This window comes from Octopus sinensis, linkage group LG24 (genome assembly GCF_006345805.1).
Source record: "Octopus sinensis linkage group LG24, ASM634580v1, whole genome shotgun sequence".
NCBI classification, from domain to species: Eukaryota; Metazoa; Mollusca; class Cephalopoda; order Octopoda; family Octopodidae; genus Octopus; species Octopus sinensis.
The window spans coordinates 3,793,754-3,821,463 of record NC_043020.1 but is presented as its reverse complement, the minus strand read 5'-3'; the positions used below and the strand labels follow the sequence as shown (position 1 = coordinate 3,821,463).

Genomic DNA, 27,710 nt, shown 5'->3' with positions numbered 1-27,710 from the left:
ACGGATTAAGTCGATTACATCGACCCCAGTGCATAACTGGTACTTAATTTATCGACCCCAAAAGGATGAAAGGCAAAGTCAACCTCAGCGGAATTTGAACTCAGAACGTAACAGCAGACGAAATACCGGTAAGCATTTACCCGACTTGCTAACGATTCTGCCAGCTCGCCGTCTTTTTATATAGAATATAATTTGCTTGCTTGTGTTAAAGATAAAACCTCGTCCACTCGGCTGTTTGGCCCCTGCATCAGCACAGGTTTTGTTGTGTGTTCAAGAATTAGTCACTTCACAATCCCGTGGTTCTGAGTTGGATTTCACATCCGGTCAATGTATTCTACTATAACCTTACATTGGCTCAAGTCTTTTAAAGCGAAAGTGGGTAACTAGAAACTCCGTAGAACCCAACCCACCAGGTGGACTGAACCTGTTGAGTCAGGATTTCAACTTTGCTCATCACACCCCTTAACTTCTAATTAGGCTATATATACAAAGGCCAACTTCCATATTCAAAAGACCGTTTTGGTCAGCTGTGACAATCATGTCTTTTTCTTTCCGACAATACATCTAGAATTACATAACCAATTCCACTCTCAGTGCATTGATTACCCTAAGGCTGCAGTAGAAGACACTTGCCCAAGGTAATGTGCAGTAGAATTGAACCTGGTACCACAAAGACTGAACTACTTAACCACATAGCAATACCACTTTGGGCCAATGTCTTTAAGAATGTCCTATCTCTGTGTCCCCTACCCTGGAGATTAGGTTTCTCACATAAACATCTTATTTACCAATGTTTTCTTCCACTGCCCTCACTCAGTTACGTTTTGGTTTATGCCTCCACATGCTTGAAGTTTCTGGGACTTAAAAAATAAAACACTTTCAGGCATGTGTGTGTGTGTGGTTACTTTGATGTAATCTTTTAACCCTTTCATTACCAACCCGGCTGAAACTGGCTCTGGCTCTTTAGTACAAATGTTTTGTTTTCATAAGTTTTGAATTAAAATCTTCCGCCAAACCTTAGTCACAATTTATGTTCCTAACACTAGTTAAATGATAACCAAGTTATTTTACTAAATTCTTTGTTATATTTAAAATTAATTGAAAGAAATACAGAGCATCTCAAAATAAATACGGTAACAAAAGGGTTAACACAGTTTACTGAACAATTGTTTTCTAAAAACCAGAGCAACTTGAAATATGACTTAAAAGTTTCAAATAGGAGGTTAAACTTTTGTTACAACTACACATGCATATGTATATATATATATATATAGGCACAAGTATGGCTATGCGGTTAAGTTAATTTCTTGTTTTTGTGTGAGTGTGTATACACACACACACACACACACACAAGTATATATACATCTGTGTGTGCATGCATGTGTGAATTTGTATTTCCTTTTGTCCTCTCATGTGTTTGCTGGTTATAAACACTAACCTCTCTGTTCAGGCATTCGATTGCAGTCTGCAAGCAAAAATACGCCTGGTTTTCTTGATGTTCCTCAACATATAACCAAAGGCTTATTCAAATAGTGTTGTCTTTTTTCCATTTCTCTGCATTGCTATCTCCAGCCTGTTTATTCGTAGATACATTACAAGGTTATTACCTTGCTTAAAAACAGGTGGGAGTCGGCCATAAAAGAATCTGTTCAACATCAAAAGAATATATATTTCTTTACTACCCACAAGGGGTTAAACACAGAGGGAACAAACCAGGACAGACAAACGGATTAAGTCGATTACATCGACCCCAGTGCATAACTGGTACTTAATTTATCGACCCCGAAAGGATGAAAGGCAAAGTCAACCTCAGCGGAATTTGAACTCAGAACGTAACAGCAGACGAAATACCGGTAAGCATTTTACCCGACTTGCTAACGATTCTGCCAGCTCGCCGTCTTTTTATATAGAATATAATTTGCTTGCTTGTGTTAAAGATAAAACCTCGTCCACTCGGCTGTTTGGCCCCTGCATCAGCACAGGTTTTGTTGTGTGTTCAAGAATTAGTCACTTCACAATCCCGTGGTTCTGAGTTGGATTTCACATCCGGTCAATGTATTCTACTATAACCTTACATTGGCTCAAGTCTTTTAAAGCGAAAGTGGGTAACTAGAAACTCCGTAGAACCCAACCCACCAGGTGGACTGAACCTGTTGAGTCAGGATTTCAACTTTGCTCATCACACCCCTTAACTTCTAATTAGGCTATATATACAAAGGCCAACTTCCATATTCAAAAGACCGTTTTGGTCAGCTGTGACAATCATGTCTTTTCTTTCCGACAATACATCTAGAATTACATAACCAATTCCACTCTCAGTGCATTGATTACCCTAAGGCTGCAGTAGAAGACACTTGCCCAAGGTAATGTGCAGTAGAATTGAACCTGGTACCACAAAGACTGAACTACTTAACCACATAGCAATACCACTTTGGGCCAATGTCTTTAAGAATGTCCTATCTCTGTGTCCCCTACCCTGGAGATTAGGTTTCTCACATAAACATCTTATTTACCAATGTTTTCTTCCACTGCCCTCACTCAGTTACGTTTTGGTTTATGCCTCCACATGCTTGAAGTTTCTGGGACTTAAAAAATAAAACACTTTCAGGCATGTGTGTGTGTGTGTGTTAAACAAATTGAAGTGTATATTTGATTAGTTTGCATGTTTGTGTTTGTGTTGTTATTTGTGCCATGGTTTAGTTCTATTTGACCATTTCTCTTTAAATGCTGTTAAAGAATGGAAATTTATGTCTTTTTTAATTATGCAATAAGGGTAGGTTAAAAGATGAATTTTCATTGTTAATCACGCATTTTAGAGATAAGATAAGAATGATAAAAGGTGTGTCTGGAGTTTAGTTTACAGTTTTGAGTTGTTCTTTTCTTTTTGCTAATAAACTCACTGAACACCAAATCATAAATCACCGTCTTCAGCTTGGTGGAGGAAACAATTACAGAAGATTGTTGCAATTTTTCCCTAGGTGCTTACTATATTTTATTGTCTTTCAAAGTAAGTACTCTTTGAGTCTTTACCAAAGAACGGGTGACTTGTTCTATCATGATGTTTTGAAAATTCTGTTATATTGAACACATTTTTGATTTCCTTTAAAAAAAAACATTATTTTTTAATATTTGGTAGAGACTACATAACAGGGCTAGGTTGCTCTTATACTGCTTTTCAAGTGCTTAAGTGAGTATTAGCAACACAGTGGTAAAAGAGATAATGAATTCTTACAAGACAGGTTTTCTCACCATATATTTTTACAGGATTTTCACATATCTTATCAATGATGTTGTAAACAAAAGCAACAACAAAAAGCAAAAATGAAATTGGTATAAATATCTGCAAAGCACTGGGAGAGGAAGGTTTTAAATGCCACACCTCAACTTTGGTTTTATACTGTGAAGCAGGTGAAAGAGAAATTTTTTCTTTATAGAACATTAGTCTATCTCAGGTAACATCCATGCTTCATTTTATACCTTACTCCCTTGAAGCTAAATGGACTAAGTTAATGTACAATTAAGGGTACACTTCTAAATATATGACTAAATGGTAGCATATAGATTGGAACTCAAGTTCTTCGGACTTATGTTCTGTACTTTATTGAGGATAAGAATTCCAACACAAACTTCTCTTGCTAAAAATGTTTAGTCTATTTTTTAGGTTTGTTTTTTTTATTAAATTACCTTTTAAAAGAAATGTATTGTGGACATTTCATACCTTTTCCTTTGTGAATTAAGGGAGGTTAGTTAGTATGTCTGATATATTAGAGATAAACTTTTTTCAATATCAACCCACCTGAGATTTTCCCTTTGTTCTGAGACACAAGGCCGCTTGTTTCAATCATCAGATTAACCCTTTCATTTCTGTATTCATTTTGAGATGCTCTGTGTTTCTTTCAATTACTTGAAATATAGCAAAGAATTTAGTAAAATAACTCAGTTATCATTAAGCTGGTGTTAGGAACATAAATTGTGACTAAGGTTTGGAGAAAGATTTTAATTCAGAACTTATGGAAACAAGACATTTGTACTACAGAGCCAGGGCCTGTTTCAGCCGGGTTGGTAACGAAGGGTTAATAATAGAGAGCTAGTTATTTTACTGGATCCTTACTAATTCTCAAAATCAATTGAAATAAAAGCAATGCATTTTCTGTTGTGTCTGGGGAGAGTCATTTTCTTTTTGTGCCTTATAATGTGTAAAATTTCCACTTTTTTCTTATTTTTATTTTCCTAAAATTTTCATTGAGTCTTGCAACCTTTTCAATAGTTTTGGAAATTTTACCGGTGAGTGTGTTACATTATAAGGCACAAAAAGAAAATGACTCTCCCCAGACACAACAGAATATGCTTCAACACACGAACTCATATAAAGAATCTTGCAAACCAAATCCAAAAGCAATGCATTTTATTATATATGATTAATGTATGCAGACATGCTGTGAGGAAGTTGTGTAGTAAATCATTACATAAAGTAAGAAAGAAAAAGTATTTATAAATCGAATCTATTTTGATATGTTTCCACTAATCCTGAAGGAGTCCTGAGAGTTGGTTCTTAGCTTTGGTTTATACAGTGTGAAATAGATGAAAGACATGTCCCTCTATGACCAAAGAGAACCCTAATCTGCCATATATAATATTCTGTTACCTGTTCCTATTGAACTGATCTGAGTACACTTTGTCAGATTAATACTGCTGTGACAGAGGATCTGTTTGCAATTGTGAAGTTTTAGTTAGTTAGTTAATTTGGCTCAAAAGCAAATAGCAAGGCCATGTAGGGGGACATGGAGTTAAGTACAGGGTGGTGTTCATGTAAAGAGTTCAGGCCACTTGAGGTCAAGGGAGGCTTTGAACAAAGCGGTCGTCGGCATCTTCACCATCTCGTCTGGCAGCTTGTTCCACGGATCCACAACCCGGAGATGTTGTATGTCTTTGAGGAGATAAGGAGAAGAGGCTTGAATCCCGTACTCCAATATGGGTCTCACCAGCGTGACATAGAGTGGTAGGAATATGGCTGCTGTGAGCATTCCGAATGACCGTCGAATCAAGAACAGAATTCCGCGTGCTTTGTTGGCAGCATGGACGCACTGGGCCGAAGGCAAAAAGGAGGAATCCACCAAGATACCCAGGTTCTTTACCTGATCGGTCCTCTCCAGCAGCAGACGACCTGGCTCGAAATCAAGTTGAGTTGCAGGAGGAGAGCCAACAAGCAGATGACAGCACTTTGACACGTTCAGACACAGGTCCCATTCGTTAGACCATCTCCAAATTTGGTGGAGGCATCGATGAAGATCCTCTATGTCACCGCGAGGAGCGACCAGTTTGACATCGTCGGCAAATAGAAGGGTGTGTTGCGTGAGGTCGTCGGGCAAGTCATTTATGAAGACTAAGAACAACAAGGGCCCAAGCACTGAACCTTGAGGCACGCCACTGCTCGCACTGGAGATGTCGGACCGCGAACCATATAACTTGGACTTGGAAGGAGCGATCTGAAAGGAAGGCACCAACCCATCGTACAATATCCGGATGGAAACTATATGCTTGAAGCTTGACAAGTAATAGGCGGTGGTTTACCGAGTCAAAAGCTTTGGCAAAGTCCAATAAAACGATGTCAACAGCATCACTATCATCGAGGATGCGCGTCACCAATTCTTCCATTACCAGTAAGTTGGTCAAGCATGATCTCTTCGGCACGAAGCTGTGTTGGGAATCAGAGATAGAGGCTTTGTTTTGGAGGTGGAGCATCATACTTTTCTTAAGGATGGTTTCGAACATCTTGCTGATTATTGATGTAAGGGAAACCGGTCGGTAGTTAAGCGGGTCTTCGCGGCTCCCTTTCTTGAAAATTAGGCAGATTATCGCTGTTCTCCAGTCCGCAGGTATAACACCCATTGCCAATGACATATTGAATAGACGTGTTAAGGGCTCGCAGATGACCGGAGCCAACGCTTTGATAACCCGTGGGTGTATGCCGTCAGGGCCGTGACCCTTGTTGACATCGAGGCCTTGAATAACACGTTTGACTTCGTCCCGCGTGATGACCAATCGAAGCATTGGAGGTACCGATCTATCAAATGGAGGGGGTTCACGACCATCATCTTGTTTGAAAATAGTTGAAAAAGCCTCGGCAAATAATTGACTGTTGATAAGGGTTCTCAATCGATACGCCTGTTGAGTCTACCAACGTTGCAATCTGGTTGTTCAAGCAGGAATTCCATTGGACATGGGCAAAGAAGGTTTTTGGATTGCTACTGGCATTTGCCACGATTTTGTATTCATAACTGAAGCGTTCTTCCTATTCGATTTTCACGGCTCGGTCTCGTTGAGTTTTGTACACCTCAAAAGCTGCAGTCGAATCCAGATTTTTGAATTCAGCCCAAGCAATATCTCTGAGTCGAAGTTCTTGTTTAACCTTCTTCGTCACCCAGGGCTTGTGTTTCTTCTTCTTGGGAAGCCCAACAGGAACTGCCTGGATTTGATCTGGTATAGAATCTTGAGCAAGTATTTCTTATCACCGCTGAAAGTGTTGTAAGGGAAATCGAGTAGTCTGAGACCACATGGAGCTACAAAATAAATTTAAAACTTTATGGTAAAGATATTTTTCAAAGGCGTAGGCATCGCTGTGTGGTAAGAAGCTTGCTTTGTAATCACATGGTTCCGGGTTCAGTCCCACTGCATGCAGTGGAAACTTGGGCAAGTGTCTTCTGTTAAAGCCTTGGGCCAACCAAAGCCTTGTGAGTAGATTCACTTGATGGAAACTGAATGAAACTAGTTGTGTGTGTGTGTGTGTGTCTTTGTGTTCGTTCATCACTGCCACCTGGCAACTGGTATTGGTTTGTTTATGTTCCTGTGACTTAGCAGTCCAGTAAAAGAGACTGAGAGAATAAGTACCAGGCTTTTAACATGAAGAGCATTGGTGTTAATTCATTTGACTAAAAACTCTTCAAGGCAGTGCTCCAGCATGGTCATAGTCTGATGACTAAAACAATTAAAAGATAGGAGATTAATTCAAATAACATTGGAAAAAATTAAATTAAATCCCCCCCAAAAAAGTATTTATCTGGCAACCCCGTTATTTTGGTCCCTGCACTCCTCACTCTTGGATTGAACCTTGTCACTTGGTGTCTTGGTACCTATTCTCTGACCGTTCACATTTCAATAGAATGTCTAAATTACATAACATAAACCGCACCTAGGTTCAATCCCTAGCTACAGCCCAGCTCTTTACTTTCACTCTGGTTTCTAGTGTCAATTTTCTACTGTTTACCCCTACTTTTAATCCTTTAGCATTTAAACAGGTTATATCAAGCCCAAATATTCTATTTATGTTCAAATTGAGCTTACCCTACAGTGTCATTCTACAAATGTACAATCATCTCATTGAAATCTCAGAGCTATGAGATAATGCAGGATTAATTCAAAACAATGTTAATGAATACGCATTACATTTGACAAAGTAATTCGATTACTAAAAGGTTAAATCCACAACCATCCAATTTTTTCTTTGGCATAATGTACCCAGGACTACATTCTGCAACATGTTCTTTTTTTTTAAAAAAAAAAGTGGAGTATGATTTAGCTGTTCTTGTCAGGTCTAATCAGTCATTCCAACCATGATCTTCCCATCTTATTACCTCTCCCTCTCTCCCTATCTCTCTGTCTTTTTGTCTTTGTCTCTCTCTCTCTCTCTCTCACCCTGCCTCTCTCTTGTGTGTGTGTCATTGCATCTGTGTTTGTCCCCCACACCACTTGACAGCCAGTGTTGGTTTGTTTATGTTCCTATAACCTAGTGGTTTGGTAAAAGAGACCAATAGAATAAGTACCAGACTTAAAAAACAAGTACTGTGACCGTTTTGTTTGAAACGATGTGATAGTAAAGCAAGCACCTCAACCACACAACTACACCTGCAGCAAAATTATACAAACTATTTTTTTGCTCCTGTTATTGTTCAGCACTCATTAGCCATTCCAACTATGACCATCATTACTTATTTCCAGAAAATCCATCTAGGACTTCATTATCCAATGTCACTGTTAAAAACACCGTAGGCTGTGAATTGAGTAATATTTAGCATTTCAAGTAACCACTCATTGGCTCCCACCATTGGCTTTAGCTGTGTCTGTGTGTAAGGAGAGGGGGGGTATTATTATTTTGCTGTGGTTTAGATATTTATATGGGTTTTTCTGCACATTTTCTAAAGGCCACCAACCATTTTGTAAAATCTTTTCTAATCTGAAGCCGTTCCCCACAAATTTCTATAGAACCAAGACTTTAATACTTTAATGTTGATGCATCTTCTTTTAAATGGTATTTAACTCTTTTCAAAAGTCAACTGAATTTTGTTTTGATTTAAATTTTTCTTTTCACATGACATTTTCTTTCGTTGAAGTTTCTAAGCCAAGGAAAAAAATGCTTAAATCTTTTGGTTTTGGTTTTTTTTTTAAATGTATTTTTTAACTCTTATTAATGATGTGTTGCAATGGCTGTGAAATAGTTCACTTTTTGAATCACCGCAATCAAGGAATTACACAAGAACAACTAGACGACATTACTTATGCGACTGTGGGTGCCAATGGTAAAATGATGTCTACATGGCCATTGGACTTGCTAGAAACAGAAGATGAAACTCCTCAGAATACAGATCTACATACAAATGCATTAACAAAAAAAACACAACATATGAATGCATGCATACACACATAGAGAGAAGAGGGACACCTAAACACATATACACCCATGTATGCATATAGACAAACATGTAAATGCAGAAAGGTAGAACGAAAACCCAAACACAGAAAAATAGATATAAACACATGTGGTTGTGTGGTAAGAAGCTTACTTTCCAACCACATGGTTCCAGGCTCAGTCCCACTGTGTGGCACCTTGGACAAGTAGCTTTTTCTATAGCCTCAGGCCAACTAAAACCAGCCAAATAAGCCCTGGTTAAATAAACTTAACACACTACTTATTCCGCCATTTATAACTATATATATATATACTAGCAGTATCGCCCGCCGTTGCTCGGGTTTGTAAGGGAAATAACTATATAAGCATTTTTAGAGAGTTACTTCCCTTATAGATGCCAATTCGGGCTTTCTTAGCCATTTCTGTTTTGGTGTCTTCAAGCCATGAAGTCGTTGTTCTAAAAGAACGCTGGTCTCCTTGACAACGCATTACGACGTTGATTTCCTTACACTCCCTTCCCCACAGCTTCACGAGGGAGGGAAGAAGGGGGAGAAGCAAACAGGTGCAGGTGTGAGCATGGACGCCAACTCCGCCACCATCGACACACGAAAAATTATGCATTAAAATGGAATAAAAAATGATGTTAAATTATTTTTAAAATCGTAGACTCATCGTAGACGCGCGCTAATACCCAGACGGGCTCGATATGAATCACGACTATAAGATACCCGAATTTGGTTAAACTGCACCGCAAAATGTGGGAGTAGTTAGGAATCTAAATCGAAGGGGACAGACACTCACACAACTACAGTTTTATATATATAGATATGTGAGGTATACTAGCCATCTCAATATGGCTAACTACTAAGGGTGGGTGTTACTGTAGCTTTTAGCCCCAGGAGATCATTGTTTCCAGCTGGCTTTAGGCACACTTTCTGTGCCCTTATGGTATTTGCAAAGGGAGGTCATCCTTCCCTCATCAACCTAAGTGATACGCACGGACTGCAGTTTCTAGGTATTGACCTGTCTTCAGTGTACGACAATCACCGGTTTTCGATGAAAGGAGTCCCAATGCAAATCCTTATATGGTTTTTTCCAGTAACTTTTCGTGACTGATCTCGAAAAACTGTCTGCAAGCAATAATAAATCTCTGAACGAGGTATAAACACAACAATACTGCAGTCCGTGCGTATCACTTAGGTTGATGAGGGAGGGATGACCTCCCTTTGCAAATACCATAAGGGCACAGAGAATGTGCCTAAAGCCAGCTGGAGACAATGTTCCCCTGGGGCTAAAAGCTACAGTAACACCCACCCTTAGTGGTTAGCCATATTGAAATGTCAAGTATACCTCACATTGTCGTGCAGTTACTGTTTATACCTCGTTCAGAGATTTATTATTGCTTGTATATATATATATATATATATATGTATATATATATGTATATATATATATATATATGTATATATATATGTGTGTATATATATATATATATATATATATATATATATATATATATATATATATGTACACACATATATACATATCCACATATATATATATATATATATATATATATATGTACACACATATATACATATCCACATATATATATATATATATATATATATGTACACACATATATACATATCCATATATATATATATATATATTACAGAGATGTACTTGCATAGCAAGTGATTTGATCTGAGATCGTGTGCTGGAACGAAAACAATTGCAGCGTTGGAGGTGTTTGTAAGCCATTTAAGAAACACACAAAAGCCATTCGATTCACTTCAACATTTAAGTTTAATTTGTCACGATATTTTCGTCGCTTTAAGACCACGACCTGTTCACTGACAAAAGATGCAGCACGGATTTTTGTCAGTGGACAGGTTACGGTCTTAAAGTGACGAAAATATTTTTGACAAATTACACTTAAATGTTGAAGTGAATCGAACAGCTTTTGTGTGTTTCTTAAATGGCTTACAAAGACCTTCCACGCTGCAATTATATATATATATACATACATATATATATATATATATATATATATATATATATATATATATATCTGTATCGTACAAGCATTAATCACCATTCTTCTCTTTTGTCCATCGTCTTAAATTACATTTTTTTACTTTTGTATGTCCACTCTGTGCTGTTTTGTTTGTTTGAGGCCCAACATTCTCTGCAACTTTTGCAGGCACCACCAATATGGGAAGTTCTCAGTCCTATCATTAATGGTGTGAAACTGAGTATTATCATTTAGGTTGGTAACTGATGAAGAATTAAGGACCCTCTATATCTGTCTCCCAGACAGAGAGGGAGAGAAAAATACAGGGTGTGGTGAATATATTGTCTAAATTATGCAAGAATGAAAATACCACTGATATTTCATTAAACAGATATATTTACCAAAATTACCTAAAACTATCTTGAAATACTAAAGAGTAAATTTATTCAATGAAATTGCTATTGGCTTCAACCACAGCCTCCAGATGACTTCAGAATCTCCTGCAACTCTTCTGGACAGTCTCCATGTTTAAGTTGGTGAATTCCACCATAATCCTTGTCTTCAGTTCATCTTTGGTGTTACAAGGAATTCTGTTGATCTCTTACACAACTGTGCCCCACACATAATAATCAAGGGGTTTGTAGTCTGGGGAGTTAGGTAGCCAGATGTTAGGGGTGATGTGGTCGCAGAAATTGTCTGACTGGGTTCTCCTGCTTGTGTGACATAATGTAGAGTCCTGTTGCAGCACTCCCTCCTCCAGCCACTTGATGTAGGCCTCCATGTTGAGTCTGAGGCCATGTGGGAAGATGATCCCTCCAAACACCATGATGTTGACTGGATGTTTGATCTTTATCATTCTTGGTATATGTTTTGGGGACACAGCAAGCCAATGGTTGTTCTGTGTGTTCACCATCTGTTCATAATGGAGCTAACGGTATGAATGCCAAGCAGTGCAGCATGTCGTTTCCAAATTTTTGGCAGAGTGAATTGCATCATAGTGCTGTTTTTCTCACAGACGGTGACCAACTGACCCTACTATACTGTGTAGTCAACAAAATCAAAAACAATCTACACATACGTGAAATTAAAAGTATAAAGTTGCAACAGTTTACCTATCACACCCTGTATATATATATATATATATACATACATACATACATACATACAATCATACATACATACATACATACATTCATATATACATATATATCGTCATCGTTTTATGTCCACCTTCCATGCTGGCATGGATGGGATGGTTTGACAGGAGCCAGCTAGGCAGATCCCTGCACCAGACTTCTGTAACTGTTTTGGCAGGATTTTGATAGCTGGATGCCCTTCCTAACATCAACCACTCAGCAGAGTGGACTTGGTGCTTTTTACATGGTACAAGCACAGGAAAGGTCAGTTTTGGCAAGGTTTTTACAGCTGGATGCCCTTCACAACTCCACCCACTCCACAGTGTGGACCGGATGCTTTTTAAGTGGCACTTGCACTGACAGGGTCACTGAGGTAACTTGCGAGACAAAGATCCTTTGAGAGAGGAAGGGGAGATTGGAGGAGATGATCTTGTGTTAGATGATGAACGGTTATAGTGAAACAGAGGGACAAAAACAGGTGTGTTGCTGTAGAGGAGGTACGAGGTTACCTGGCCAGAAAGGGAGAGGCAGAGAGATCAAGAAGGAAGACAGAAACAGGTGCACTGCTGCAAAGGAAATATATGCTTGCCCAACCTGAGAGAAGTGCAGAAGGAGAGAGAGAGAGTGGGAGACAGCAGGATAGAGATGGTGGCAGTGCCAGGCATACTCACAAGGGGCAGGGATCAGAATATAAGTGGTAGGATGATATTGCCAAAGAAGCATGATTAGAGAGTGGGGAGGGGTGGGGAGTGAATGGTGAAAACCTGGGTATATAGAGTCTGGGGTTACAGGATAGCAATAATAGAGAGGAACAGGTCCATGAGGACAGGATTGGAGAGTGAGAGGTAGGCATGGTGTATGAAGGAGGAAGTGTGAGGAAGAGAAGAGATGTAGATTGGTTTGTTGGGGGAGGGTGTGTGAAAATTCCTCTTGTTACATGTGGATGGGGGTGGAACACACAGGTCGGGGGGTGGGGGCTGAGGATAGCAATGATACAGTGAGACAGGACCAAGAGGACAGGATTGGAGAGTGGGAGATAAGCATGGTGCATGAAGTGGAAATGTGAGGAAGAGAAGAGATGTAGTTAGATTTGTTGTGGTAGGGTGTGTGAGAAGTTTTCTCGTTAAGGGTCGCGTGGGTCACACAACACTTCTAGAACTCAGTTTTGCTGACATGGGGTGGGTCTCCTCAAGAACCTCATATTGCCAGACGTCTCGCTCTATTGTCATTTCCTCCATGAGGCCCAACATCCTTAGATCGGTCCTTACCATTTCATCCCATGTCTTCCTGGGTCTCCCTCTTCTGCGGATACCATCCACTCATCCACTTTCAGTGATTGGCACTTCTTTATGCAGCTGTCCTCATTCATATGCACCACATGTCCAAACCAACGTAGTCTTCTCTCTTGCATAAACAATCACATCATTGAAATCCCTAATGCAAGATTAATACACAATGATGGGGATGAATAAGTATTACATTTGACCGGATAATCTGAATGATAAAGGGGTAAAAAAAAAAGAAAATGAAAAACTTAGATGGCTAAACTTTCCAGAAACTTTAACTGGTCACCTGACATTGAGAACTGCAGAAGTCGTTCCTTTGAAATGGTCTTATGTCTTGGATTTTATATTCCATCTAAATTCCTGACATTATAAGCTTTTTGTTCTTTTCCTGGTAAGAGTCTTAGGAATTCCATCTAAGCCCGGTATTCCTAAGACTGTCACCAGTTGATTAAATTCATTCACATGCTTAGTCTTATATAATCGATCTCTGTTTATCAGTTGGCTAAGTCTGCCTTTAGGTTAAAGGGATGTAACTCAACAGAGTACTTTGTTTACATACTTTTTTACTCTCACTCATCATCATCATCGTCATCATCATTTTAACATCCACTTTCCCATGCTTTCATTACCGAGCAGGTCTTCTATAGCTGGATGTCTTTCATGTTGCCACCGCTCGGCTGTTTCTAATCAAGCTAATACTTCTGCAAGGTCAGAGATGATGTTTTTGCAGAACATTGGAAATGAATGACACCACTTCTATGTCAGTGACACTCATTTACAACTATTTCATGATGTCAAGGCAAGGAGACACATACACACACACATGCACACACACACACGCACACACGATAAGCTTCTTTAATGTCTCCATCTATCAAATCCTCTTACAAGGTGATTTGATTGGCCTAGGGCTATAAGTAGAACACATTTTCCCAAGGTGCTGTGCAGTGGGACTGAACCCCAAACCACATGAATGGGAAGCACACATCTTAATCCCAGTCACACCAGCACCTATGTTTGAAAAAAGAAGAATTGAGGAGCAGAAAATATCTTTTTTTTTTGTATGTCTTTGCATTATTTTATTTCTGTATTTTTTTTTTTTTCTATCTTTTCAGATTGATCTCCCAAATCAACTTAATCATTTGATGCCACAATGATCCACCTGAAAATACTTCCATTGTACACAGTGGTAAGTACACAGCCTCCCTGGTTTATGTTTAGTAAACTTATGTGTTCGTGCATATATGTCCGTCTGTGTGTCTACTATTATACTTTCAAACACATTTTAGCAGCAAGAAGGGTATCCAGTTGTTGTAAAACACTGCTTTGATTATATATTTATCTAAATTATGCTAGCATAGAAAGTGGATTTAAATATGAATGAATGAATGAATATATATCACCAGGCGGTGGAAGATCTGCCTGGAGTTAAACTAGTAGCAACATGGAACAGCCACAGTTATGTGGTGATTAACTTTACTTGTTGGTATCGTTACTACTCTCATCTCTTATTGAGGTTTTACAACTTACTATTTTGCTTATATTTTTATATATATATATATATATATATATATATATATATATATATATATATTTTATAGAAGGAGCTTCTACAGGACTAGAACTGTTTCATTCAAATGAAATCATCAGGAAGCTCCTGTAGAAGCTCCTTCTATAAAATAAATTAATTTACTCTGCTATGTATTGAGTACCTTATTTACTGTGGTTAACCCCGACTTAACCCGGGACCTACATATATATATATATATATATACAAAGTAAGATAGGGGTTATGGGTGTAACCCAGTATGGGATATTGATTTATATAATATTTTGTATGCTTTTGATGTTCTCATTTGTAAAATGAATAAATAATCCAACATTATAATATCCGAAAGTTGATGAACAAACCAAATTTGTTTCTCCATTTTCTTATTTGTATTATATATATATATATATATATATATATATACTCTCTCTTACTCTTTTACTTGTTTCAGTCATTTGACTGTGGCCTTGCTGGAGCACCACCTTTAGTCGAGCAAATTGACCCCAGGACTTATTCTTAGTAAGCTTAGTACTTATTCTATCGGCCTCTTTTACCGAACCGCTAAGTTACGGGGACATAAACACACCAGCATTGGTTGTCAAGCGATGTTGGGGGAACAGACAGAGACACACAAAACATACACACACATACATATATATATATATATATATATATATATATATATATGACGGGCTTCTTTCAGTTTCTGTCTACCAAATCTATTCAAGACTTTGGTCAGCTCGAGGCTATAGTAGAAGACACTCACCCAAGGTGACGTGCAGTGGGACTGAACTTGGAACCATGTGGTTTGTAAGCAAGCTACTTACCACACAGCCACTCCTACGCCTATATATGTATATATATATATATATATATATATATATGTTTGTACACCCCATCATCGTTTGACAACTGATGTTACTTTGTTTACATCCCTGTAACTTAGCCATTTGGCAAAACAATCCGATAGACTAAGTACTAAGGCTTACAAAGAATAAATCCTGTGGTCGGTTTCTTTGTGTAAATGCAGTGCTCCAGCATGGCTGCACTCACATGACCAAAACAAGTAAAACAATATAAAACTATGCCATTTTAATGTGATAAAGGCAAATATAAATGTAGCTATATCCCCTTTCAACTTTCTTGAACCCATTACTTTTCTCTGCCACTCTAAATTAAAGTAGGCTTTAGTTATATATTTCTTTCCGTAAATTCATTCTGCCACAAAAATTGCAAGAGAAAACAATGTAATTATATTAGTCTCTTGTACTGATGAAAATTTGTTAAAAAATAACGGTGTATCCTTTATACTGGAAACCTATATCGTGATCTGCGTCCGAGGAGAGTGGTTTGTTTCAAATTGATGTAATGTTTTCAATGATCAGTTAAATGATTCCACTTGAAACAGCTGTAGTGCACTGATACTTGGACGTCCTTGTTACTTATTTGCTTTAGATATATATATATATATGTGAACCAAGAATAGAAACTCCCTCCCCACTGATAGATCTAAATAGCAAAGTGAACTCAGTGATAAAAAAATCTACAGATGGAGAAGGACCTTCTAGTGCCATGTTCTTAATAATGAAATTAATCTCTCTGTCTATATAGCTACCCTCTTTGTAATGTTGGCAAATGAAATAAGTATAAAAATGTGCATTATCCGTTTAATTAAAAAATTCTATATGTGGCTAAAGATTGCTCAACATTTTAAAACTGATGTAATACTTACAGTGTTTAATAAAATGAAGTAGCATGAAACGATTGTACTACACTACCTTGGATATCCTTGTTGCTTATTTTGATTATATATATATATATATCATACATATATGTTTATTTGTTACATATATGTACATGTGTAAATATGTATGCATGAATCATTACTGCCAGCCATACCAACAATATATATATATATATCGTGACCTGACTTTTTGTCCGATGTCACTTTGTCCAACGTATTTTTGTATGATTTTTTTGTCCAATTTTAAATAAATTCTTTAGAATACAAGGTGAACATGAAAATCACAGTTGCACAAGATCTCCTTGATTGTAGGTCTCTGAGCAGCTTTCGCCTAGTTTTTGACAAAATTTGATGCAGGTTCTCTGCTCAGCCTTCTCTGCCATGATCAATGCAATGATCACACACTACACACATTCCTTTCAAGCACTGCTGTAAACAGCAGGAGTAAGCTAGACATTCTAGCTTAGTGCACATACATAGCAGAGTTCAAGGTCAGTCTGTGCCTAGCAGCTTCACTCTGTGTGCTTTAGTTTTGTTACTATGGCAACAGTCCAGATACTTATTGATCAGACTATATATATATATATAGGGAGAGTTTACGAAAAAAAACAAAAGACGAAGACAGGTGGTGTACAAAATAAACAGATGTATTAGTATAACGCTCAGGAATAGAAAAAGTCTTTTATGTTTCGAGCCTACGCTCTTCTACAGAAAGGGACACAGAAAAAACAAGGAGAGAAAAAAATGTGTAGTGGCTAACGATCTATCATGGCGATATATATTTTGTGTTTCATTTTTTTGTCCCTCTGTCTGTGTATGAATAAAAAAATTTTTTATTATTCCATTTCAGCCCAGAAACCATCTATTACCAACAAAATCACTGAAGAACAAAGAAAAATAATATATATATTTTAATTTTTGCCCATTCATCCTTAAGCCTCAAACCCCAAGAAACCCAACCTTTCCTTTTTGATATACATTTGCTGCTAAGCTGCCTTCCAATTGACAAAAAGAAACAACAACAAAAAAAACCTCCTGTGGTGCTTCTTATATCTCAACACAGCCCCTACCACCATCATTCACCATCTTCATTTCCACCATCACTACCATCCTCTCCATCTTAAGAACGAGGTGGGTATTGTTCAGGCTGTGGGTGTTTTAGTTTTCATTTATATTTATTGTTACTTTGGTTTGTTTTTACCATCACCACCAAGCTCAATACCACCAGCACTTGCCACCACCACCACCACCACCAACAGCCACACCTTCATCATCAGTACCACAATCCATAGTGGTAGTGCTCCAGCTGGTATTATTTTGACACGTTCAATTTAATTAGGTTTCTAATTTCCCCCCCATCCATCCATCCATCCATCTCCACTTTCACCACCACCACAACCATTCCCAAAATGGACATCCCAGAAAACTGGTTATGGATGGTAGTTGTAGGATTTGTCATTGCCTTTGTTCTGGCATTTGGCATCGGTGCTAATGATGTTGCAAACTCCTTTGGTACTTCGGTTGGAGCCAAAGTTCTGACTCTAAAACAGGCCTGCATTCTAGCTACAATTTTCGAAACTCTTGGAGCCATTTTGCTTGGTAAGGAACAGCTTATTTCTTTTCCTTTCCTTTTTTTTTTTTATTTTTGTTTCTGTTTTTTCCTTCTTGTACTCTTTTCTCTTCTTCATTGCCACCTTCATCGTCTTTTAGTTTTTCATTCGACTTTTTCCCTTTCTTATATCACACCTTGCAATCTTAAATATAAAATACCCTTTAAGTGATATAGTCATAGATATTCTTAAAAGACAGGATTGGTCATGGTTGGAAAGCCTTTCACAATAGGTCTGTTTGTTGGCCTGAAGTTGAACCTCAACAGTTTTTTCTTTATTGTGTCCCTTCTCTATCTCCTAATTACTCTTCTTTTTATTTGTTTTACATTATGAACAACAGTTTCTAAAATTCTTGGACTTAATGGGGCAACGGTTGTTGTAAGTCATCTTCAGTTCAGTGAAAGCTTGGTTACCGAACAACAACTCTGTTGGTGCGATTCCTAATTGAACTTTGCTCTCCAACATAAAAAAGATCACTGCAACTTATAGTTAGGTCAATGATAAAATTGTCAATTTGAACCTTGTAAGTTGGAGTGTATGTGTGGGGGGGTGTTATAGGTGGGGGCATTTTATAGTCAAGTATATACGGTAGTTTTATTTTTATACGATAGTTTTTCAACATAGCCATATGGTTCTTGGCTTTATAATACAATATATATTTCTACCGCTAAGCATTCCGCCTTAAAATGTGTACAAGGAGAGAATTCTAGAGTCAATGTCCTGGTAATGAAGAACTGGACATGGGGTTATAATACAATATAGTCTCTTCTAAGTCGTCTACATAATGAAGTACCATCTAGGTAAATGGTACTTCACTACTGAAATGAGGGATCATTGGGAACTATATTTTTCTTAACATTTCTCTCGTATTTCTCAAGCATACACTTGCATATAGATGCAGAGATATTCACATATGCTTTAAGCACAAACATGCACCTGTAACACATACATATACTTATACATATCTACACATACACACACACTCTCATTTTTGCAACTTTCAAACCAGGATTCTCATTATTTCTGTCTAGGTGCACGAGTTTCAGATACAATACGGAAAGGCATAATAGATGTGACACCTTACAATGGGACAGAGGAGGTCCTGATGATGGGCAATGTTGCCAGTGTCACGGGTAGGTGTTGTCTTGTTATTTTCAGTTCAAATCCTGATTAAGTTGACTTTTCCTTTCATATTTCTGCTGCTGAAATTAAAACTTTTAATAAATTTCTGATGTTAGAATAATTTTGTGTGCCATAAGGAAATATGAATTCTAACATTTCAGACAGAGCCCTTGACAGGTAACCTAAAGTATTAGACTGAACCCTTGATATCTATATAGTAACATATTTGGACATGATCCTTGACCCTTTAGCATTTAATCCACCCATATCTGGTCCAAATATTTTACCTGTTTTACATTAAAACTGACCAGATCAAACCTCTCACACCTACCTTACAATGTCATTCTTAAAATATAACATGAAAGTCTTTTTTTCTTCTTTTTTCCTAGGTTCCTGCTTCTGGCTTCTCCTTGCAACATTCTTCCGTCTTCCAGTCTCTGCCACACACAGTATAGTAGGGTCTACCCTTGGTTTTGCCCTAGTTGCTCATGGTTCAAAAGGAGTGAAATGGTCAAAATTAGGAATTATCAGTAAGTAATTTATAACCCTAACCCTAACCACCAAAATCACAACCACAGACCCATCTTTCATATTAGACAGGATTTTTTTTTCTCTTTAAATTTATTTATTTCCCATTTTGTCTGGTACTTTTTTTTCTTGAGTTGTAACAGATATTGTAATACATGGGGTGGTCATATTTGCCAATTAACCCTTTAGCATTAATCTGGTCATATCTGGCCCAAATGTCCTACTTGTTTTATGTTAAATCTGACCAGATCCAACCTCTCACACCAACTCTACAAAGTCATTCTAAAAATATACAAACACATCATTGAAATGTTGAAGCTACAAGATAATGCTTAATTAATTCAAAGCAATGCGAATAAATTAGCATTGCATTTAACGAAGAAATCTGAATGCTAAAGGGTTACACCATGCACCCTATATCCATTTGGTCTTCACTTTAGCTTTATTAATATTACTTTAGTTTCTTTGTCAAAGCTCTTTCATCACATGTCATTCTCAATCATTCTCTATCCCATGTGACCCCTTCAGTGACTCTCTGAATCCCATGGGAATGTGGGATTCAGAGTTGCTGAAGAGGTCACAAGACGTGTGACGAAAGAGCTTTGACAAAGAAACTAAAGTAATATTAACAAAGCTGAAGTGAAGAGCAAATGTACAGTGCATGTGTTCAATTGGCAAAATATGACCCATCCCCCAATGTAACAATCATCATATTGATTGATATTCTTTTTTCTTCTACAGTCAGTTCCTGGTTCATATCTCCCCTCCTCTCAGGCCTCGTCTCAACTGGCATATTCATTCTCATCAGATACTTCGTCCTCAATGCTGTAAGTGCTACTTTTCTTTCTATATGTTTGCATACACATGCTCCCTCTCTCTATCTCTCTCTCTCTCTCTCTCTCTCTCTCACACACACACACACACACACACACACACACACACACACACACACACACACACACACACCACACACAATTTGACCCACAAAAAAAAAATTAATGCATGATTGCTGATTTGATGGTCAAAGAAATGTTCGTAGAATGGTTGACATGAACTTCACCAATAGAGAAGAAGCGACACAGTTGTCAAATCTGTTTTAGTTCTTGGAAATGAGACTTTAAAGTGGCTGAGTTCCTCTTGAGTGTTTGGGCCTTACGGAGGTCAGTTGGCTGTGTTTCTTTCAAGTGTTGGGCCTCATGGAAGCAATGACCAAGACCTTCGGCAATTTGCTCTGCTTGAGAAGGAAGACCCATCAAGCTGAGCAAAATCGCAGTCATGGCAGATACTGGTGTCATGCAAATGGCACCTGTGCTGGTGGAATGTATAAGCACCCATTACAGTCTTGGAGGGGTTGGCATTAGGAAAGGCATCCAACCATAGAAAACAATGCCAAATCAGACTGGATCATGGCACAGCCTTCCGCATGCCAGCCCAGTCAAACAATCCACCCCATGCCAGCGGACACTAAATGATGATGATGATGTTTGTATGTATACCATCAGTAAATCATAAATCTGAAGGAGAAGCATACTGCAATTTATAGAGCAAAAGTTAGAGAACAGCAGAGTAATCATGGATGTGAAACCCTGGTTAGCCTCAAAGACCAGCCATAACTAGCTTTAAGATATATATATATATATATATAAAGAAATAATTGAGATTCAGTTGATTTAGGCACTTAAATCGAAGCACCAAGTCAGTCCGTTATTATTCACACTGCTCGAAGTAAGGTGAATAAAATCAAAATAAGCGACAGGATATCAAGTAGTGATGCAGTACGACCGTTTCCAGCAACTCCATTTACTTGAACAATGCAATCATTACATCAATTTAAATGTGGAGCACTCCTTGGCTGCACAAATAAATAAATAGAATTTTGACCAATCGGACACACTGATATAATTTTTCTCAAATATTTTAACAGAGCAAGAAGATGGCACTGCATTTAAATTCATGCAATGATTGCATTGTTCAATTAAATGGACCCACTTAAAACGGTTGTACTGCATCACTACATGATAACCTATTGCTTATTTTAATATATATATATATATATATATATATATATACACATCGTGAAGTATATTTGCTACCTAAATGTGGCTGACCTATATGGGATGACCCTAAATACAGATTCTGCAACACATTTGACAAAGCAATGGACCATTCCGTATCAAGATGTCCTGTACTGACACCAAACAAATACAAAAATCACCACAATAGGGTAAGGTCAGTATTTACATTGGAAACTATGTAAACACTACAAAACTGGCATTTCTGCTTCCCGGTATGAACATCATTCTGAGCCAGTTGTTGAAGATAAAAATGTCACCATACTCTGAGATTTTCCAGTCAACACCGACAGAATGATTCAGATTAATTAACCAGACATAATCGTTAAAGACAAGCAAGAAATATTTGTAGACTAAATAGCTGTAAGTGTTCCCACTGATAAAAATATATCTGTAAAGGAATTTGACAAATTAAGTAAATATAAGGAGCTGGAAATTGAAATACAAACGATGTGGTATCTTAAAATAAGAACTATTCCTGTTAATGTAGGTGCCCTAGGTATAGTTTCAAGTTTTGGCACAAGGCCGCCAATTTTGGGGGTGGGTTAAGTCGATTACATTCACCGTAGTGCTCAACTGGTACTTATTTTATCAACTGCAAAAAGACAAAATGCTAAGTATTTTGCCCAGTGTGCTACCGATTCTATCAGCTCCACATACTGCTGCTGCTACTACTAATAATAACGATAATATTTTCTATGATAAAAAGAGATGTCAGAAACATCTAGATAACATCCCAGGAGAACCATGTCTCAGAAATCCAAAAGATTGTGCTGACAGGTACTGCTCACATCCTTAGAAAAACCCCATCAATTTAAATGTGTTGTATTATTTGAAGATATTTCACTCAATAATGATAATATGATATATAATTATTAGTGGTAATGAATGGGGAAAAATAGAATCAGGTGTTGAAGTGTTACACCTATTCCTAATCATTGATGTAGAAATTCTGTGTGTGTGTGTTTGTATTGATGTTTGCATGTATATTTATTTCCTTCATTTTGCAGGCAAATTCTTTGGAACCTGGTTTAAAGTTTCTTCCAATATTTTATGCCTCAACAGTTGCTGTCAATCTTTTTTCTATCTTCTTTGAAGGATCTGAATGTAAGTCCTTAAAACCTCCTTTATATTAGCTCTTTTATATTTGTGTATAGCTAAGAGATGTAACTAGATAATAATCCTTTCTACTATAGGCACAAGACCTGAAATTTTGGGGAAGGAGACCAGTCGATTATATTGACACCCCCCCCCCCCCAGTGTTTCACTAGTACTTATTTTATCGGCCCTGAAATAATAATAATAATAATCATCATTGTTTAATGTCCGCTTTCCATGCTAGCATGGGTTGGACGATTTTGACTGAGGACTGGCGAGCCAGACTCCAATCTTGATCTGGCAGAGTTTCTACAGCTGGATGCCCTTCCCAAAGCCAACCACTCCGAGAGTGTAGTGGGTGCTTTTACATGCCACCGGCACGGGGGCCAGTCAGGCGGTACTGGCAATGACCTCGCTCGAATCTTTTTACACATGCCACTGGTACAGGTGCCATAAGGCGACGTTGGTAATGATCACGCTCGAATGGTGCCCTTTTATGTGCTATGGCACGGAGCCAGTTGGCTGCTCTGGCAACGATCACGCTTGGATGGTGCTCTTGGCACCCTACTAGCATGGGCACAAGTGTCAGTAAGGCGACGCTGGTAACGATCACGCTCGAATGGTGCCCTTTTATGTGCCACTGGCACGGAAGCTGGTTAGCTGCTCTGTCAACGATCACACTCGTATGGTGCTCTTTGCACCCCGCTAGCACAGATGCCAGTCATCGAATTTGATTTTGATTTCCTACTTCCCCACCACCACCCTATATAAACTAATGCACGCATGTTGACCCGCCTATTCCATTTCAATACCTTGGCTGTAAAATACGAATCTCAGATAATGAAAAATTTCAGATAAGAGATTTTAACCTTTCAACTTGTTACCTACCTCCCATTGTATTTCTGCAAGTATTCATCATAAACCCTGAATAATAATAATAATAATAATAATAATAATAATAATAATAATAATAATACACTATTTTTCAGTGCTTGGATTTGACAAAATCCCTCTCTATGGTGTCTTCATCATTACATTTGGTGTTGGAATTTTGGTTGCCTTGGGAGTCTATTTCCTGTTGGTACCATATATGAGAAAGAAAATTATTGGTAAGTTTATTGTTTTTTGTATGTTTTACTAAGTTGCCTTCTTTTGTTACAATTACGCATATTTACACGCTCACACGCACATGCACTTATATGAACATAGATGCACTTGTATTTAAACGCACAAATGCACTTATATTGGCATAAATATACTATTGTATTTACACAGTGAACATTAAATATACTTTTATATGTACTCATACACACACACACATTGGCATAAACACACTTTCATATTTACACACACACACACACACATATATACTCTTATAACTATGGATGCTATACAGACAAGGCCAGGCCTTTGAATCATTCGTTTAGTTCTTTCCCTCTCTTCTGCACAGTTTCTCTCTACCCCAAATCATTGACAAACCTTTGGTCAACCCAAGACTGGTAAAACACCTGCCCAAGGTGTGCAATAGGATCAAACCTATGAGCTTATAATTGCAAAGCAGATTTCTTAATCATTTGGCCATGCTTGAATCCACACCATTTTCACACACAAACACTCAACATCAGACATAGCCTTGCACAAGTTGGGGAGGAGCTATATAACAACTAAGATGATAATAATAATAGTAATAATGAAAATAATAATAATATTTGTCTGTCATTGTCAACGATGACCAAGGACATCAGATGAGAGAAAAAGATGGGTCATGGTGCATCCACCTGTTGCCAATCGGTCCGATGAGTGCTTGGAATGTTCTGCTGCAGGTTGTACATTGGTGGTCTGCTAGGAATGAAGGCAAAGAGTTTGGCTCTGGACTTGCACGGAGCCAACTGAGCAGCAACTAAGATAATATAAAATAAACAAATGTTTTGTTGAGAAATACAATGAAACACCTTGAGTGGATTTGAACCTAAAGTTCCTTGAACCAGAAGAGAGCTTATAATAATTAAAACGAGCACTCAAACAGCACAAACCCCTGCCAAGGCAACACCAATGTCCTCTCAACAGTTAGCCAGAGAGGATTTTTATAATGAGAATACTAAAAATGAACCCAACCGCTCTCAAAAATTCATTTTTAAAAAACCGGTAAAATAATCCAGAATCCTTGTCCGGTACTTGATCGATCCCAGTGGTGGTCATGGAATGTGAAGGTGGATGTGCTGGCTGTGTTTGTAATGCCGTGTGTGTGCAGTCTGCTGTGGGAACAGGGACAGTTTTCTCTATGAAAACCTTTTTTAGTCTATCCATTAAGGTCTATAGTGAAAAATTTATCCGTGTGTGACTTCTAGGTTTTATTTCAAAGCCCTGGACATTAAATGTTGATGATGATGATGATGATGATGATGAAGAAGAAGCTCACTGAAGTTAAAATACATATCAGATCTGGTCTCTACAAAAATAGGGGAACAAAAGGGGTTTCCCTCCGAATAAAGTCTTAATCAGGTCGGTTTCTTAAGTATTGACCTGAAAATAGATACAGACCAGCTGCTTTCAGCTAATTGAAACACCTTATCAGCTAATTGAAACTCCTACCTGCCCCCCCCCCCACCATTACCTGCTCTACACACTTTCCTTGTCCCCTTTTGAATTGGAAGGGACAGCTGGGTGACATGCTTGCAAGCAATTCAATAGGTATTCACACTGGTTTACTCCCGCCTTTCTCAGTGTCTGTGTGTCCATGTGAGAGAGTCCTTTATTCTTGTAATTCTATACATTCACATTCATATGCACAGACTTGCATATATACCCATGCTGACACGTGTGTGTACTGATTTACACATACACATGGTATGTGTATATGTATGTATATGCACCACATACACATACATTCATGTGTACTTATTCCATGTGCGTTCTCATTCAAACACATTTTTACACATGCATTGCACATGCATATCCTATTCTATCATTTCTGCTTTTATTTTTGATTATGTTTATTAAATATAACATTTTTTAGCATGTTTTAATTGGGACTAAAACAAAACAAAAAACTTTGTCTTGCACTTTATTGCACCATGCATTTGTTTGTCCTGCAAGCATGCATATTTTTTTTTGCATTCTGATTTATTAATTCATATATCTTTTTTTTCTCTTTCTGTTTATTGACGTGTCTTCCTCTTTATCTGCTTATCCATTCATCTCTCTCTGTCTGGTTGGCAATTTATATATTTCTATTTGTCCTTTACTCGTCTGTCTGTCTGTCTGTCCAGCTATTTATCTAGTTGTCTGTCTGTATATTTATTTGACTGCCTGTCTCTCTATATATCTAGCTAGCTATCCATCTGTTCATCTTTTTTTCGATCTATTTATCTATTTATCCATCTCTCTTTCTCTCATATCTACGTGTAACATGTATATATAAATGTATTTCTGCGAAATACGTAGAAAAATACGAAGATTATGTTTCTGAAGATTATGTTTCTGAAAATTTCAATTTTTCAACAAAATAAAAAAAATATATTTATAGGCACAGGAGTGGCTGTGTGGTAAGTAGCTTGCTTACAAACCACATGGTTCCAGGTTCAGTCCTACTGTGTTGCATCTTGGGCAAATGTCTTCTACTATAGCCTCGGGCCAACCAAAGCCTTGTGAGTGGATTTGGTAGACGGAAACTGAAAGAAGCCTGCCGTATATATGTATGCGTGTCTGTGTTTGTCTCCCCAACATCGCTTGACAATCGATGCTGGTGTGTTTACATCCACATAACTTAGCAGTTTGGCAAAAGAGACCAATAGAATAAGTACTAGGCTTACAAAGAATAAGTCCTGGGGTCAATTTGCTCGACTAAAGGCAGTGCTCCTGCATGGCCATAGTCATATAACTGAAACAAGTAAAAGAGTATACCCTCAGGCCTTCAAGCAGGTTATTCACATGCTAGAAATAACAGCCAAATCTCACAAAACTGCGATAACATAATGTAATCAATCCACTCACCTTTCTGCAAAGATTTCCTTCAGAGTAATTTTCCCTAGTAATATGACGAAGTTATTCACCTGAAATTAAAGTGGGTTTTTTTTTTTTTGTTTCTTAACTTTTTTTGAATTTTTCTTTTATTCATCAATCTACGTGGGAAAATATGGAGATTAAGAATATGGAAAAAATAACCACAAATTTTAATTTAATTTTTTCAGAATCGTAATCTTTCTATTTTTCTACATATTTCACAAAAAAAAAATTTGCCGCCAGTATTAGAACAAAACAATTGAAAGATTATAGAACAAGGTGGTCTGAAAAAGAAAGCAAATTTATTTTTATAAAGGACAAATAATGAAGCTTTACTGAAGTTGTTACTAATGGTCTATTGAAAACAACTGGAGGACAGTTTTGAATGGAAACGTAGTGTGATCTTAGGTGGATTGGTATCAAGAGGATGAGTTAAAGAATTTGTTGTGTTGGGATATCAAGAGGATTTCTGAACTGACGCATATGTGCATACAAACACAAACACACACACACACACACACACACACACACACATATACACACACATGCACACATGATTTACAACAGTTGGAAATAAATAGCAAATGGATCTTAGATATATTTTTTAAAGTCTCCTCCATTTTTTGTTGTTGTTGATGTCCTTGTTTAGCAGATGTTCAAAAGTGTTCCAACCATGACTGTCCTGCTTTTCCAAACATAATCATACAGAGGCTACATCCATCGAATGGATCTTTGCTGTTTTTAATATGGTATGGCATGACAGGTTTGGTTGCTACTTTTAGCACAGTATCTTTCTACCAAATTTCACCCACAAGATCCTTCTTGATCTAAAGTTATGGTAGGAGACACTTCAAGCATCATAC

The 27,710-nt window shown here is 37.7% G+C and overlaps 1 protein-coding gene across 4 annotated transcripts in view; it reads left to right on the top strand.

Annotated features, from left to right (window-relative positions):
• Window positions 1-27,710, top strand: part of LOC115223879 (sodium-dependent phosphate transporter 1-A-like) — a 102,001-nt gene that overhangs the window by 54,669 nt on the left and 19,622 nt on the right. For 3 of the 4 annotated variants that reach the window (XM_029794590.2, XM_029794586.2, XM_036512756.1), the window contains exons 3-9: window positions 14,238-14,311; window positions 17,266-18,014; window positions 19,057-19,158; window positions 19,537-19,677; window positions 20,417-20,502; window positions 22,758-22,854; window positions 23,835-23,954. In XM_029794590.2, coding sequence (XP_029650450.1) covers window positions 17,825-18,014; window positions 19,057-19,158; window positions 19,537-19,677; window positions 20,417-20,502; window positions 22,758-22,854; window positions 23,835-23,954 — 736 coding nt within the window. In that variant the 5' untranslated portion in view covers window positions 14,238-14,311; window positions 17,266-17,824. Of the gene's footprint in view, window positions 1-2,882; window positions 3,008-14,237; window positions 14,312-17,265; window positions 18,015-19,056; window positions 19,159-19,536; window positions 19,678-20,416; window positions 20,503-22,757; window positions 22,855-23,834; window positions 23,955-27,710 lie in introns of those variants that run through there. The other variant, XM_029794588.2, reaches the window with a different exon arrangement.